This window comes from Scyliorhinus canicula, chromosome 7, assembly GCF_902713615.1.
Source record: "Scyliorhinus canicula chromosome 7, sScyCan1.1, whole genome shotgun sequence".
NCBI lineage: Eukaryota > Metazoa > Chordata > Chondrichthyes > Carcharhiniformes > Scyliorhinidae > Scyliorhinus > Scyliorhinus canicula.
This window is the reverse complement of record NC_052152.1, coordinates 29968833-29985750: the sequence shown is the minus strand read 5'-3', so window position 1 is coordinate 29985750 and position 16918 is coordinate 29968833. Positions and strand designations below refer to the sequence as shown.

The 16918-nt window shown below is 43.4% G+C and overlaps 1 protein-coding gene across 8 annotated transcripts in view; it reads right to left on the bottom strand.

The window, feature by feature from the left end:
* synj1 (synaptojanin 1) overlaps positions 1–16918 on the bottom strand; it is a 131082-nt gene that overhangs the window by 64724 nt on the left and 49440 nt on the right. For 6 of the 8 annotated variants that reach the window (XM_038801659.1, XM_038801663.1, XM_038801664.1 and 3 more), the window contains exons 9-12: positions 12583–12755; positions 12412–12493; positions 10508–10660; positions 8575–8740 (exon numbers count right to left, since the gene is read on the bottom strand). In XM_038801659.1, coding sequence (XP_038657587.1) covers positions 8575–8740; positions 10508–10660; positions 12412–12493; positions 12583–12755 — 574 coding nt within the window. The remainder of the gene's footprint in view (positions 1–8574; positions 8741–10507; positions 10661–12411; positions 12494–12582; positions 12756–16918) is intronic. The other 2 variants (XM_038801660.1, XM_038801662.1) reach the window with 1 other exon arrangement.

Genomic DNA, 16918 nt, shown 5'->3' with positions numbered 1-16918 from the left:
GGTCGTGAGGTCGGAAGGTGTCGTCTAAGGGACCTTGGTGAGTTCCTGCAATGCAACTTGGAGATGGCACACATGGCTGCCACTGTTCGTCGGTGGTGGAGGGATTGAATTGTTGTGGAAGAGGGAGCAATCAAGTGGGCTTCTTTGTCCTGGATGGTGTCGAGCTTCTCGAATGTTGTTGCAGTTGCACTCATACAGACAAGTGGAGAGTATTCCATTACACTCTGACTTGTGCCTTGTAGATTGTGGACAGGCTTTGGGGAGTTGGGAGGTGAGTTACACGCCACAGGATTCCTAGTCTTTGATCTGCTCTGGTGGCCACAGTAGTTATATGGCTAGTCCAGTTCAATTTCTGGTCAATGGTAACCCTCAGCAGGTTGACAATAAGGGATTCAATGACAATAACGCCTTTGAATGTCAAGGGCAATGGTTAGATCCTCTTCTGTTGGAGATGGCCATTGCCTGGCACTTGCGTGGTGCCAATGTTATTTGCTATATGTGGCGCGAATGCTACTTGCTACTTGTCGGCCCAAGCCTGGATATTAACCAGGACTTGCTGCATTTGATGGCTGAAGATGTTACAAATGATTCAGCATTATTTTTTGCACTGGAGTTACATGTAGGCCACATCAGGCAAGGTCCTTTCCGAAAGGATATTAGTGAACTCGATGGGGTATTTTTTACAGCAATGATTTTATGGTCATCATTGGACTTTTAGTTTTTTAATTCCACCATCTGCCGTGGTGGGATTCAAACTCAGGACCCCAGAGCATTTGCCTGGGTCGCTGGATTACTGATCAAGCGACTTTTCACAGTAACTTCATTGCAGTGTTAATGTAAGCCTACTTGCGACAATAATAAAGGTTACTATTATACTACTGTGCAACTCCTCCAGTGGTGCATGTAGGAACCACTGATGTAAGAAATACTAGTATGGAGGTCTTGCAGAAGTAGGACAACATGCACTAATAAAGGCTGAAGATTAAGATGTTGAGTGGTAATCTCGGGATAACTATCAGTACCACGCACAGAGCAGTTCAAGCAATTATAGATAACACCCATTGAAGTGAGATGGGTGCAGGAGGCAGGTTTCTGATTCTGGAACACAGGGACCAGTTCTGGAATGGGGAAAGCTTTTGAGGATCAAAGAACAAAAAGAACAAAGAAAAGTACAGCACAGGAACAGGCCCTTCGGCCCTCCAAGCCCGTGCCGACCACGCTGCCCGACTAAACTACAATCTTCTACACTTCCTGGGTCCGTATCCCTCTATTCCCATCCTATTCACGTATTTGTCAAGATGCCCCTTAAATGTCACTATCGTCCCTGCTTCCACCATCTCCTCCGGCAGCGAGTTCCAGGCACCCACTACCCTCTGTGTAAAAAAACTTGCCTCGTTCATCTAATCTAAACCTTGTCCCTCGCACCTTAAACCTATGTCCCCTAGTAATTGACCCCCTATACCCTGGGGGAAAAGCCTCTGACTATCCACTCTGTGTAAGCCCCTCATAATTTTGTAGACCTCTATCAGGTCGCCCCCTAACCTCTGTTGTTCCAGTGAGAACAAACCGAGTTTATTCAACCGCTCCTCATAACTAATGCCCTCCATACGAGGCAACATCCTGGTAATTCTCTTCTGCACCCTCTCTAAAGCCTCCACATCCTTCTGGTAGTGTGGCGACCAGAATTGAATTGAACGCTATATTCCAAGTGTGGCCTAACTAAGATTCTATACAGCTGCAACATGACTTGCCAATTCTTATACTCAATGGAAATTATACTCAATGCCCCGGCCAATCAAGGCAAGCATGCCATATGCCTTCTTGACTACCTTCTCCACCTCTGTCGCCCCTTTCAGTGACCTGTGGACCTGTACACCTAGATCTCTCCGACTTTCAATACGCTTGAGGGTTCTACCATTCACTGTATATTCCCAACCTGCATTAGACCTTCCAAAATGCATTACCTCACATTTGTTCGGATTAAACTCCATCTGCCATCTCGCAGCCCAAGTCTCCAAACGATCTAAATCCTGCTGTATCCTCTGAAAGTCCTCATCGCTATATGCAATTCCACCAACCATTGTGTCGTCTGCAAACTTACTAATCAGACCAGTTACATTTTCCTCCAACTCATTTATATATACTATGAACAGCAAAGGTCCCAGCACTGATCCCTGCGGAACACCACTAGTCACAGCCCTCCAATCAGAAAAGCACCCTTCCATTGCTACTCTCTGCCTTCTGTGACCTAGCCAGTTCTGTATCCACCTTGCCAGCTCATCCCTGATCCTGTGTGACTTCACCTTTTGTACCAGTCTACCATGAGAGACCTTGTCAAAGGCCTAACTGAAGTCCATATAGACAACATCCACTGCCCTAACTGCATCAATCATCTTTGTGACCTCTTCGAAAATCTATATCAAGTTAGTGAGACACAACCTCCCCTTTACAAAACCATGCTGCCTCTCATTAATACGTCCATTTGCTTCCAAATGGGAGTAGATCCTGTCTCGAAGAATTCTCTCCAGTAATTTCCCTACCACTGACGCAAGGCTCACCAGCCTGTAGTTCCTTGGATTATCCTTGCTACCCTTCTTAAACAAAGGAACAACATTGGCTATTTTCCAGTCCTCTGGGACATCACCTGTAGACAGTGAGGATCCAAAGATTTTTGTCAAGGCCTCAGCAATTTCCTCTCTAGCCTCCTTCAGTATTCTGGGGTAGATCCCATCAGGTGCTGGGGACTTTTCTAACTTAATATTTTTCAAGACGCTCAACACCTCGTCTTTTTGGATCTCAATGTGACCCAGGCTATCTACACACCCTTCTCCATACTCAACATCCACCAATTCCTTCTCTTTGGTGAATACTGATGCAAAGTATTCATTTAGTACCTCGCCCATTTCCTCTGGCTCCACACATAGATTCCCTTGCCTATCCTTCAGTGGGCCAGCCCTTACCCTGGCTACCCTCTTGCTTTTTATGTAGGTGTAAAAAACCGTGGGATTTTCCTTAACCCTATTTGCCAATGACTTTTCTCACGGGCAGCACGGTGGCACAGTAGTAACACTGCAGTCTCACGGCGCCGAGGTCCCAGGTTCGATCCCGGCTCTGGGTCATTGTCCGTGTGAAGTTTGCACATGCACATTCTCCCCGTGTGTGCGTGGGTTTTGCCCCCAAAACCCAAAGATGTGCAAGGTAGGTGGATTGAACACGCTAAATTGCCCCTTAATTGGAAAAAATGAATTGGGTACTCTAAAAATATTTTTTTTTTTTTTAAATGACTTTTCGTGACGAGACAAGAACTAGATGAGTACCAATGTGTTCGAAGAAACTGTAAACAATATGTTGTAGATTTAAGTTTGTATAATAGGGAAATGCACATCAGAGTTTTCGTTAGGAAAAATGAGGATAAGGGAATTAGGGGTACAAAAGGATAGCCTGAATTATGCTTGTACAATGAACAAACTAGAAGTGCTGACTGGGAGGAAACAGAGGGGACAGGAATGACTGAAACCTAGTTAATGGTTGTTGGAACCAACAATTCTACGGACATGTGCTTGTAGGATTAGAATAGCAGTTTTAATATACTTTCAACAGAGCCAACTTGTTAGCCATTGAACTTTCGGTGAACTGGCCGGCTGACCCTGTGGCACTGATCTTTATACAGCAGCTCCTGGGGGAGGAGTCCTGGGCGGAGCCAAGGGAGAAGCCCAGTACAACTCTCGAGTATTCCCAGAGCTACTTCCCCTGGTGGTCAGGTAGTGCAACTGCATTTACAATATAGACACACATAGATTATAATCCCGTGTGAATCACCACAATGGTAAATGATGTTTCGGGGGTTAACTTGCAAGGTATGGGTGTTACAGGAAGGTAAGGTAGGCAGCAAGGTTATATTTGTTGTCAGGGGTATTTAGAACAGGGTTTGTTGCAGAGTTTCCTTGCATAGAATTAAATATGACAGTAAAGGGAAAGAGTTAGTATTTGAACAATATTGCAGGTCACCAAATAATCATGGAAACTAGTGCAATTTTGTGGAAAATGTTAACATAGATCAGTGCAGGATCTTCAGTTGTCATCTGGGGTGTTTGATTTATTTTGTATTGATTAGGGTACACAATCTGCATGCGAGCAGAAATTCACTGAAATTGTGAGCGACATAGTATGTTAACAAACCCACTAGTAATGAAGCAATGATAGGCAAAGTAGAAGAAAGGGAATGTTGGTGACCATAATATACTGCCAGAATGGGTCGACATCAAAAATAAAGGAAGCCGGGGACGGCGGTGGTTATCACTGCTGCCTCACGGCACCGTGGTGAGTCGATCCCGGCCCCGGGTCACTGTCTGTGTGGAGTTTACACATCCTCCCGTGCCTGTGCGGGTCTCCCAAAGGTGTGCAGAATAGGTGGATTGGCCACGCTAAAATTGCCCCTTAATTGGAAAAAAAAAATTGGGTACTCCAAATTTCTTAACTAAATAAATAAACAAACAAACAAACAAATAAATAAATGGAAGCATTTCAAAATGAAAAAAATTGTTGCTCATGGGGTGAACGCGTCTTTGGCAAGGCCAGCAATACTTTCCCATTCTTAATTGCCCTTGAGTTATGAGCTGCTTCGAACTGCTGCAGCCCATCTGGCATAGGTACTCCCACAGGGTTTGTTCAGGAGGGAATTCCAGGATTTTGACCCAGAAACAGTGAAAGAATAGTGACATAATTCCATCGGATGGTGTCATATTCCCATGGGTGGTAGAGGTCATGAGTTTCAACGGTGCTGTTGAAGAATTCTTTCTGAGTTATCACAGTGAACCTTTTAGATTCACCTAAGGAGCTGCGCTCCGAAAGCTAGTGATTCGAAACAAACCTGTTGGACTTTAACCTGGTGTTGTAAGACTTCTTACTGTACTCATCTCAGTCCAACGCCTGTATCTCCACATCATGAACACCTTTTAGATTGGTAGACATGATGCCAATGTGCGCCAATGGTGGCAATGTGCGCCAATGGTGGCAATGTGTGCGCAATAAGATTCTGGTCAATGTTGATTTGGGGGGATATAGGCCATTTAGATGGCCGTTGCTTGATTTTTGAGAATGTTATTTGCCACTTTGTCTAGCTGCATGTTGGCATGGACTGCTTCAGAAGTTGAGAATGGTTCGCCAGCAAACATTCCCACTTCTGACCTTACTATGAAAAATGAAAATCGCTTATTGTCACGAGTAGGCTTCAATTAAGTTACTGTGAAAAGCCCCTAGTCGCCACATTCCGGCGCCTGTCCGGGGAGGCTGGTACGGGAATCGAACCGTGCTGCTGGCCTGCTTAGTCTGCTTTAAAAGCCAGCGATTTAGCTCAGTGAGCTAAACCAGTCCCTATAAAGCAGCTGAATCAACCTGAGGGGCTGGTTTAGCTCACTGAGCTAAATCGCTGGCTTTTAAAGCAGACCAACAGCATGGTTCGATTCCCATACCAGCCTTCCCGGACAGGCGCCGGAATGTGGCGACTAGGGGCTTTTCACAGTAACTTCATTGAAGCCTACTCGTGACAATAAGCGATTTTCATTTCATTTCTTGCAACAATATCCTGAGACTGAGATGATTGGCCTCCAACACCCACAACCAGTTTCCTTTGTGCTAGGTATGACTCAAACCAGTTTTTCCCACTAATTTCCATTGACTTAAATTTTGTTTGGATTCCTTCATGCCCAGCTGGGTCAAAAGCTGCCTTGATGTCAAGCACATTCACTATCACTGCACTATTTCAATTCAGCTCTTTTGTCTATGTTTGGACCAAAGCTGTAGTAGGGTCCGAGGTTGAACAACCTTGTTGCAGAATAAGTGATGTTTGATGGCAATGGCGATTACACCATCCATCACTTTGCTTGTGATTGAGAGTAGACTCATTGTGTGGTAATTGGCTGGGTTAGATTTTTACTGCTTTTTATGGATAAGACATACTTCGGCAATTTTCCACAATGGGTAGCTGCCAATGTTGTAATTATCCTGGACAACTGAGCTCGGGGCACAGCTAGTTCTGGTGTACAAGTCCCACGGTACTATAATTATCTTTATTGTCACAAATAGGCTTACATTAACACTGCAATTAAGTTACTGTGATTGATATTGTCAGGGCCTTTACAGCATCCAGTGCATTCAGTAGTTTATTGAATCGGTTGGAGTGAATCAAATTGGCTGAAGATTGGCATCCGTGATGCTGGGAACCCCAGGAGGAGGCCGAGATGGATCGTCATAGAATCCCTACAGTGCAGAAGGAGGCCATTCGGTTCATCAGGTCTGCACCAGACTTCTGATGGAGCACCCTACCAAGGCCCACGTCCCACCCTAACCCAGTAAACCCCACCCACCCTATCTCCGTAACCCAGTAACTCCACCTACATATCAGGACACTAAGGGGGGGCAATTTTACCATGATCAATCCACCTAACCTGCACATATTTGTACTGTGGGAGGAAATCACGCAGACACAGGGACAATATGCAAACTCCATACAGTCACTACCCCATGGCCGGAATTGAACCCAGGTCTCTGCTGCTGTGAGGCAGCAGCGCTAACCACTGTGCCACCGTGCCGCCCTACTGTGCAGTAAAATATTCCAAATAATTATTTGAAGAGCAGAGGGGATCGCCTGATATCCTGACCAATATTACTCCCTCAAACCATGGCTAAAGCAGATGATCTGGTCATTTATTTCAATGTTGTTTGTGGAACCTGCTGCAAGCAAATTGGTTGCCATGGCTCCTGTCTTATTACTGTGGCTACATCTGAAAGGTACTTTACTGGTGCCTTGGAACATAAAAGATATAATATAAATGCATTTCGAAAAATCTGGTAAGCATGTGGAGGAAATATTCGATATGAAATGGTGGAACAGAAAATCTTATAAATTACAAGACAGGTTCCTGTCACCACATGGGATTCACTGTTATTTGAAATGCACCAAAGGAATACTATGGCTAGGTGGGCGAGCGGGAAACATTGCCAAAACCCATCTACCATTGCAAGTAGCGATTTAAATTGAATGAGCAAAAATTAATTATGCAGGCTATCTTTCATTATGCAGTTTGGACAACAAAAGGGATAATATACAAATATTATAAGCAAACTATGACCCATGTTCTTCAGTTTCTATCTATTTTGGTGTGCCATTATATGGGTCATTGAGAAATAAGGGACTTTGAGGGAGGTCAGTTCTTACATACAAGGATGCACAGAAGATTTTAAATCAGAAACATGTTGTTCAAAGTTACTGAAATGAGTGCAAGAGCCTAGATCTTTCATTGTTTCGGAACTGATGGTATAAAATACTGTTATCCTGCGAATCTTTTGATTTGCATAATTTTCTCATTAGCACAATTTTTTTAATGTTTAGACTGTCACTGGTTCCTCATTTGCCCAAAGGTCAATATTTTGACTAAGCTAGGTTTTGTCTGAGCACCGACTAATTTTACAGATCAAAGTTATGCTATCAGTTTAACATATATATTTTTCTCAATAATCTTTTTCTCTGTCTCCACTGGAAATTTTTCTCAATAATCTTTTTCGCTGTCTCCACTGGAAGTTTCAAAGTGCTGCATATTCCAGTGGCTCAGATGGTCATTGATGATTCCAACATGCGAAAGACTCTAAAATGAATACTGTAGGAAGTTCCCCCGATGGCCTGATTGACATTTCTCCCTTGCCACCACCAAAAACAGACTAACTGATCCTTTGATGTTTTATTTGCACGGAGCCAAGTGTGAAGTGCTTGGAGTTAGTTCTTCGACATACAACAAGGGACTATATATAATATGCATACATATGTGTAAAGTCTTTCTTTACCTACTTAGGCTTGGAAGAATAGTCACTTGGTCTAGGTACTAGAATAGAAAACAGAAGCACGGTGGTGCGACTTAGGGCAGGAACTTGACATTTTTCATTTAAAGGTAGGATAAATATATTTGAACAAAAGTTACTTGAGGCCCTTTGTGTGCAGATTCTTGATAAAGGTTTAATGGTAGGACTACTCACCTTGTGATCTGAATGTGCACAGGAGAGGAAGTAAAATGAATGGCAAGAAAAGGCACATTTCCTATTCAATTTGTAGAACACAGTAAATGGATAAAGGCAATTAAAGCATTGCCAAATTCTGAAATTTGACTCTGTTGTCAGTCATCCATGCCCCGATCTGTAATATGATCTTTTCGAAATCTTGGTTTCGCATGGCTGGTAACCTCCAACTTATTTACAACTCGCTGCCCAATACCCACGGGATGCTCTTCTGGAAACCAGCCAAAAGCTAAAGATACTTGCAGTCATAATCCCTTTCAGAAAGGAGTAATCTGGAGCACCTCAGCACAAATTGCACATAATTTGTTTCTTATATTGCCTAAAATGTCAGACTTAATTTTCCAACAACAAAATTGAGATTTAAAAGTTGCTTTGAAGGTTTAAACCAACTTTCAAGTTTAACAACAGCTTTAGTTATGCATCAGTTTATAGGTAGATTGCAATACAAACTTATTACAGTAATTTGGTATCCACTACACCAATTTATAGAAGCAAACATCATCTTACCATGCAATGTGCTTGTTGTTAACAGAGCTCGAGCTTTATCTGCCAAGTCGCTGTTCAAAGTGTTACCAAGTAGTAAAATGTCAATAGCCTCTTGCTTGGAGCTGTCAAAGAAATTATTCTGAATAGTTCTGGTCACTGAGCGAGCTCCATCCTTAAGCTTTCCACCCTATAGAAAAAAGGCAGTCACATCACTGTGAATAATGAAATTTGTTATTTAACTTCATCGCTTCATTACTACACCTCATATTGACAGTATTAAAACATTCTCTGTACTTCAGAACAGTTCACAGCGTGAACCATTTGGGAGATATTTAGATGTAGAAATGTGCTATATGAATGCATGTTGTAGAAGTGCGAGTTAAAATAGGTCAAATTTTCTATTAAGCTTTTGGTACATTCAACTCACCATTAGGAAAACACCCAGAGAAAGCAGGAAAAGAAAGGTAGATCAATATTACTGAAAAACCTACATTGTTATCTCTTGTAACTCAGTGCAGTTAAAAACAATCAAGGACAAGGGTGGCATTTTGCATTTCAATGAAGACAAAAGAATATAATGAAGACTAGGCCGCATACCCCTCGAGCCTGCTTGGCCATTCAATAAGATAACAGCTGGTGAAGCCTCAATTACATTTCCCTACCCCCCCAATCGCTTGATTTCTACATAATCCAATAATCCATCAATCTCAGCACAGAATGCACTCAAACAAAGCAGCCAAAGATAGCCCTCTAGAACAGATCTCTCAAAGATTCTTAATCCCAGGGCAGCACAGTGGCGCAGTGGTTAGCACAGCTGCCTCACGACGCTGAGGTCGCAGGTTCGATCCCGGCTCTGGGTCACTGTCCGTGTGGAGTTTGCACATTCTCCCCGTGTTTGCGTGGATTTCGCCCCCACAACCCAAAGATGTGCAGGGTAGGTGGATTGACCACGCTTAATTGCCCCTTAATTGGAAAAAATTAATTGGGTACTCTAAATTTTTTTTTTTTTAAATTAAAGAGAAAGGAACGGATTCTTTATCCTGAGTCAAGAAAATGTCCCTACTCAGGCCTGTAGTGGCTGCCTTCTTAAACGGGGATTATCCTCCTTAGTTCTAGACTCACATTAGGTAAAACATCCTCCCAACATCTATTTTAAAAGACAACCCTCAAGGTTTTGCTTTAAGAGAAATCTTTCAACAATAATGTACAGAACTGTACACTGCACTAATTTTCAATAGTACATACATAGAATCATGGAATTTAAAGCATGGAGGGAAGCGGGGCAGTACAGTGACACAGTGGTTAGCATAGCTGCCTCATAGCTCCAGAGACCCGGGTTCAATTTTGGTGTTTGTGGAATTTGCATTTTCTCCTCGTGTCTGCGTGGGTTTCCTCCCACAGTCCAAAGATATGCAGGTTAGGTGGATTGGCCATGCTAAATTGCCTGTTAGTGCCCAAAATGTTCGGTGGGGTTACTGGGATAGCGTGGAGACGTGGTTTGAAGTAGGGTGCTCTTTCCAAGGGCCAGTGCGGGCTCAATGGGCTGAATGACCTTCTCCTGCATTGTAAATTCTATGAAGCCACTTGGCTCCTTCTGGACATGCCAGCCAGCAAGTAGCCAGTTAAATCCCAATTTTCAGCTTTAGACCCGTAGTCAAGTAGATGACAGTACTTTTTAAAGGGTTTCAGCCTCTAAACATCATACCTATAGAATATATAGGACAGAATATACATTAATTAGAGTCTGTTAACAACCGCATATTTCATATTTTCACAAAACCAATGTGAATTATTTCCTAAAGTGCAACATTTTATCATACTGGAGAGTTCCCACCCATCAGAGTTTTTAAAACATTAACCACACCTATATGCAAAATAACTACAAAAAATGCACTGGACAATCAATGCTACTACTTCATCAGATTTTCCAGCGGTGTGTGCAATTGTGCTCTACCTTAGCTTTCCCTTCCAGTGCTCCAGTTCCAGCATAAATTTTGCTGATTGAGTCACCACACATTGACCACATGGAACGGAAGACTTCTTGAAACCTTGTGACCATCTGCTGCTTCTCAGCTAGTCCAAGAATGTTGAGCTGCTTGGAAAGCATCTGTTGGGGTGTGGAAAACATCAAGAGGACGTAACCAATCAAAATTTTGTTTAGGGTTAGAACATAGAACATAGAACACTACAGCGCAGTACGGGCCCTTCGGCCCTTGATGTTGCGCCGACCTGTGAAACCATCTGAAGCCTATCTGACCTACACTATTCCATTTTCATCCATATGTCTATCCAGTGACCACTTAAATGCCCTTAAAGTTGGCGAGTCTACTACTGCTGCAGGCAGGGCGTTCCACACCCCTACTATTCTCTGAGTAAAGAAACTGCCTCTGACATCTGTCCTATATCTATCACCCCTCAATTTAAAGCTATGTCCCCTCGTGTTGGTCATCACCATCCGAGGAAAAAGACTCTCACTGTCCACCCTATCTAACCCTCTGACTATCTTATATGTCTCTATTAAGTCACCTCTCAGCCTTCTCCTCTCTAACGAAAACAACCTCAAGTCCCTGAGCCTTTCCTCGTAAGACCTTCCCTCCATACCAGGCAACATCCTAGTAAATCTCCTCTGAATCCTTTCCAAAGCTTCCACATCCTTCCTATAATGTGGTGACCAGAACTGCACGCAGTACTCCAGGTGCGGCCGCACCAGAGTCATGTACAGCTGCAGCATGACCTTGTGGTTCCGAAACTCAATCCCCCTGCTGATAAAGGCTAGCACACCATATGCCTTCTTAACAGCCCTATTAACCTGGGTGGCAACTTTCAGGAATTTATGTACCTGGATGCCGAGATCTCTCTGTTCATCTACACCACCAAGAATCTTGCCATTAGCCCAGTACTCTGCATTCCTGTTACTCCTTCCAAAGTGAACCACCTCACACTTTTCCGCATTAAACTCCATCTGCCACCTCTCAGCCCAGCTCTGCAGCTTATCTATGTCCCTCTGTATCCTATAACATCCTTCAGCACTATCCACAACTCCACCAACCTTCGTGTCATCTGCAAATTTACTAACCCATCCTTCTACACCCTCTTCCAGGTCATTTATAAAAATGACAAACAGCAGGTTGAACTATATATTAGTAGCTTTGGAAACCATAATCAAAGAACAAAGAACAGTACAGCACAGGAGTAGGCCCTTCGGCCCTCCAAGCCTTTACCAGGCATGATGCCAACCTTGGCCAAAACCGTCAGAAAGAACAAAGAACAATAAATAAATAATTGTTTTTCTATTCTAAGCTATCTTAGTTATCTTAAGTAGTCGTCCAAGATAAAGGTATAATTTGGTCTTAAAACAACCCCTAGAACTTAAAATGTTTACTTTCTCTTCATGCACAGTTACAGCACAAAATAAACACTACACTTTATGACAAAGATTCATACAAATAACTCAAATGCAAGGCTTTGCAATTTAATAATTTTACTGTAAAGAGTGTTTTGCATTTCCATTCTATTATCTGCACAAGGTTCTAAGTTCTTAAAGGCTGTGTAAGAATCTGATAATGACACATTATTCAAGATTATGGCTTTCGTACCATCAATAAAAGGATTCAAACATGAAACAGTAAACTTGCCAAATAATAAAGTTCAAATTTCCTTTTTGCAGGAGGTTTAGAGTAGCAGCTTACTATATCTAGCAGTGAAAGAACACAGCACCATGAAATACTGTCCCATGTATATATCCTATGTAGCAGCTCTAAACTGTTTCTGTTGTGTCAACACAGGGTATGAAATGAGGGCTGGCAATTGTTAAATGCAAAATATTTGAATAATAAATAACTGCAACTTGAAACATACCTCCAACCCAAAGAAAGCCTGCACACTATTCGTTCTGTCAAGGCAATCAAGACAGTTGGTTCTGATGGTACCAGTCTGACACCTGTGGAAAAAACATTTGTGCTCAAATAAAATTGTGTTATCTTCCTATAGAAATGCTCCACCCAAACTTGAATAGAAATATTAGCTCACCTCTTAACTGCGCTGGAATCACAATAAAAGAAGTCACACTCGTCCAGAAATTTTTCTAGTTTCGGTTTCAGCACAGTTACAAGTCTGTCCGTCTTCCCACCCTTTACCTGCTGGTGGTAGTCAAAATTCACCATGGGAACATCTGCAGCATGGTCACAGGCCTTCAAGTGGCTCTAGCATGAAGAAACAAATCTCCGATTAAGTTGGCATAATACATTCTACTTTTTCAATTGAGGCAACACCAGACAATCATAATGCTGAAGGAACTAAACATCATTGGGCGTTTAACCATAATTTTCTCATCCTTAGAACGTTTATTAAGATGCAGCCAAAAAGAGGTCGAGATCTTTTTCCTCCTATTTCAGCTTCCTCCACTCTCCAAATCACTCTTTCCCAAATATCCACCTCTCCTATGTGAGCCCAGGCAGTGAACACAGGTTATTGAAATGTCTGGGGCATTATGGGTGAGCCCAATTACATGCTCATGTGAATGCCACATGAATGGGCTTTCCCTCCTCCCTCCTCTCCCCTCCAAAAGTTGCTGGATAGTGACCAGGGTGTATAAATTTACTTGGGCAACAATGCAGCAATGGTGAAAGAGCAATAATACCCTAGAAGCAGTTTCGCACCCCACCCAATTTTCTTCGTCGTTGACCTCAATGCAAAATTGAGAGAAAAGCATACCACAACCAATTTGGTACCATCTGTTGTATACAACACCTAAACTGAAATTTATATACCATGTTGGAATCGAGGCTAATCTGCCAACTCAGCAGCCCAAAGACCCAATTTAAACCTGGTCTACACAGTTCACCTATACATTTCCAATCAGATGAGCTGCCAAATAAATGATATATAATTTTCTAATGAGTCACAAGGAAACCATGTGAAACTGCCCATTATTCACTACAGGTCAGTCATCTCACTTGGATAAACCAGAAAGATTGCAGGAGAGAGAAGTATTTTACTAGTACAACAAAGAGCACTTTTGTAATATTAGGTTGAAACAAGTTTAGAAACAGATCAATGCACAACAAATGTAAAGCCGGAGGTGATTAATTTCTAGAAATACACACATTTTAAATCATATTTTCAATCTTTTTCGTACAAAACAATATTAGAATGAAGCAATGTACAGCACAGGATTTCCTGAAAATTGGCATATTGGGCAATTTATTTTTATAGGGGAAATAGTAATTTAGTAATCCAATAATCCAGAAACCCAGACCAATGCTCCAAAGGCAAGAGTTTAAATCCCACTGTGCCAGCTAGTGGAACTAAAATTACAATTCAGTTATTTTGGTAGTCTGGAATGAGAAAGCTAGTCTCAGTAATGATGACCATGACACTACTGAATTGTAGCTAAAGAATCAAGGATGTCATCTGATTCATTAATGTTTTTAGGGAAGGAAGTCTGCTGTGCCCCCTTAATCTGAACTACATGTAACTTTGGGCTCATAGCAATGTGGCTGATTCTTGATCCCTTGGAAATGGCTGAGCAAACCACTGTCGTATAAAGCCAGTACAGAAAAGTCAAGAAACAAAATGTCCACCCAGCATCGACCCAGGTACTGGAAATAACAAAGACACATCCTGCCCAGCAGATTCTACAAAGTCCTGTCACTGGGGACTTGTGCCAAAATTAGATTTGTTTCACGGACTATTCAAGTAGTAGCCAGTCATCATATTAACCAAATCATACCTCACAGCCAAGGCCCAGCCACTTCCATCAGCATTCCTGTGAGTTACCTAGAACATAGAACAGTACAGCACAGAACAGGCCCTTCGGCCCTCGATGTTGTGCCGAGCCATGATCACCCTACTCAAACCCACGTATCCACCCTATACCCGTACCCCAACAACTCCCCCCCTTAACCTTACTTTTTTTTTAGGACACTACGGGCAATTTAGCATGGCCAATCCACCTAACCCGCACATCTTTGGACTGTGGGAGGAAACCGGAGCACCCGGAGGAAACCCACGCACACACGGGGAGGACGTGCAGACTCCGCACAGACAGTGACCCAGCCGGGAATCGAACCTGGGACCCTGGAGCTGTGAAGCATTTATGCTAACCACTATGCTACCGTGCTGCCCACTATCAAGTGGGCACTACCTGTCAGCACTACCTCAAGACAGCACTACCTGTCCTCCACTGGCAAGACAAACCTACTGGCGACAGCAGTAGCACAGTGGTATATGGACGGGAGGGAATGGCCCTATCCGTCCTCACAGTTGACACTGGATCTCGGGTCTTACTGCATCAGATCAAACAAGTGCAAGAAAACCCTCCTGATTACCATCTACTTCACTCCCTCAGCTGATAAATCAGTTGACCACCACTGGCAAGCACCACCAAGAGTAACAAGGGCACAAAATACACTCAAATCACCAGTACTGACCAAGTCCTGAAGAATGTATCTGCCAGACTGGACCCGTGACTGGCAGTGAGGGAACGAAGAGGGGAAAAAAAACCTGCTTGATCTTTCACTGCCAATCGATCTGTCACAGAAACATTTATCCATGATAGTTTTAGTCAGAGTGACCACCAAACAGTATGGGGTGACCCAACCTCAGAGCCCCCCTAAATAAAGGGCAGATTTCCGAGATATCCCTGAATTAGAGACCCCTGTCTGGGTGCACCCCCCCTCCCCCCCCCAAACCAGGAAAAAGACCCATCCACCTTTAAACCCCCACTTCAAAGAGAGTCAAGTGCTTTCCAATCACCTCCCCATCATGCTTGAGTGTTTTAGAAGTGCTGTGTGCAAAACTAACAGTACTTAACTCTCTTGGTGGTGAACGTTTATAAACATTGCGGTTAGAGTACTTCAGAGTTACGCAACCACGAAGGAAGGTGAATGAAGCAAGGCTCACAGCTTTGTGTGTGTGTGTCTGTGTGGAAGCTGTTAATCACAGCCTAGTGAGGGAAATAAATGCATGGCTTGCAGCTCAAGGATCAGAGGGTTTAAAGACAGTTCGTTTCTCTTCTCAGGAAATGACACATTGTGCTTTCAGTGTCGGAGCCAGCAGGTGTATGCGCAGGTCATTGCCTGGCACTTGTGTGGTGTGAATGTTATTTGCTAGTTGTCAGCTTAAGCTTGAATGTTACACAGGTCTACTGCATGCAGGTACAAACTGCTTCAGTATCTGAGGAGTTGTGAATGGTATAATGTGAAATCATTAAACAATTTCCCCACTTCTGACATTATGGCAGAGGGGAAGTCATTGATGAAGCAGCTCAAGATATTTCTACAGATGTGCCATAGAGAGCATCCTATCCGGCTGAATTACAGCTTGGTATAGCAACTGCTCGGCCCAAGATCGCAAGAAATTGCAGTGTGGTGATCTCACCCCAACACATCACACAAGCTTGCCATCCTCCCATTGATTCTGTATACACCTCCCACTGCTTCAGAAAGGCAGACAGCATTGTCAGAGACCCCCCACACCCAGGCTTTGCATTCTTCCAGGCCCTTCCATCAGGCAGAAGATACAGAAGTCTGAAGACCCACACATCCAGACATAGGAACAGCTTCTCCCCCTCAACAACTCTCCCTTGGACTGATCTGTTCCCTGTAAGAACACTATTCACGATGCCCTATGCTGGTCTTGTTTGGCCCTTGTTTCGCACTATAACCAATCACTATTTGTTGATGTACCATTGTTATGTACTCCGTCGATTATTCTTTTGTTTTCTATGTACGTACTGTGTACGTTCCCTTGGCCACAGAAAAATACTTTGCACTGTACTTCAGTGCATGTGACAATAAATATCAATCAATCAATTTGGGCCAAGGACACTAATTTGAGGAACTCTTGCAGCGAAGTTCTGTTGCTGAGATGATTGGCCTCCAACAACCACAACCATCTTCTTTAGCCACAGTAGCCGGCACAATAGCAGTGGTTAGCACTGTTGCTACACAGCGTCAGGGACCCAGGTTCGATTCCCGGCTTGGGTCACTGTCAGGGCGGAGTCTGCATGCTCTCCTCATGCCTGCGTGGGTTTCCTCCGGGTGCTCCGGTTTCCTCCCATAGTCCAAAGATGTGCGGGTTTGGGTGGATTGGTCATGTTAAAATTGCCCTATGCGGTCCAAAGATTAGGCGCGGTTGCTGGGTTACGGGGAGAGAGGAGGTGTGGGTTTAGGGTGCTCCAATTACCATCACGGAATCCTCACCACCAAATCCTGGGGGCGGGGGGTGATTAGACCATTGGCCACAATTACCCAGGCTAGCTAAATAAATACTGTAGCTAAAAGAGCAAGTCAAGAGGCTGGGACTTCTGGGAGTACGGTTTTTCTTGCATTTGCAAAGCCTATTCACCATCTATAAAGGCAGA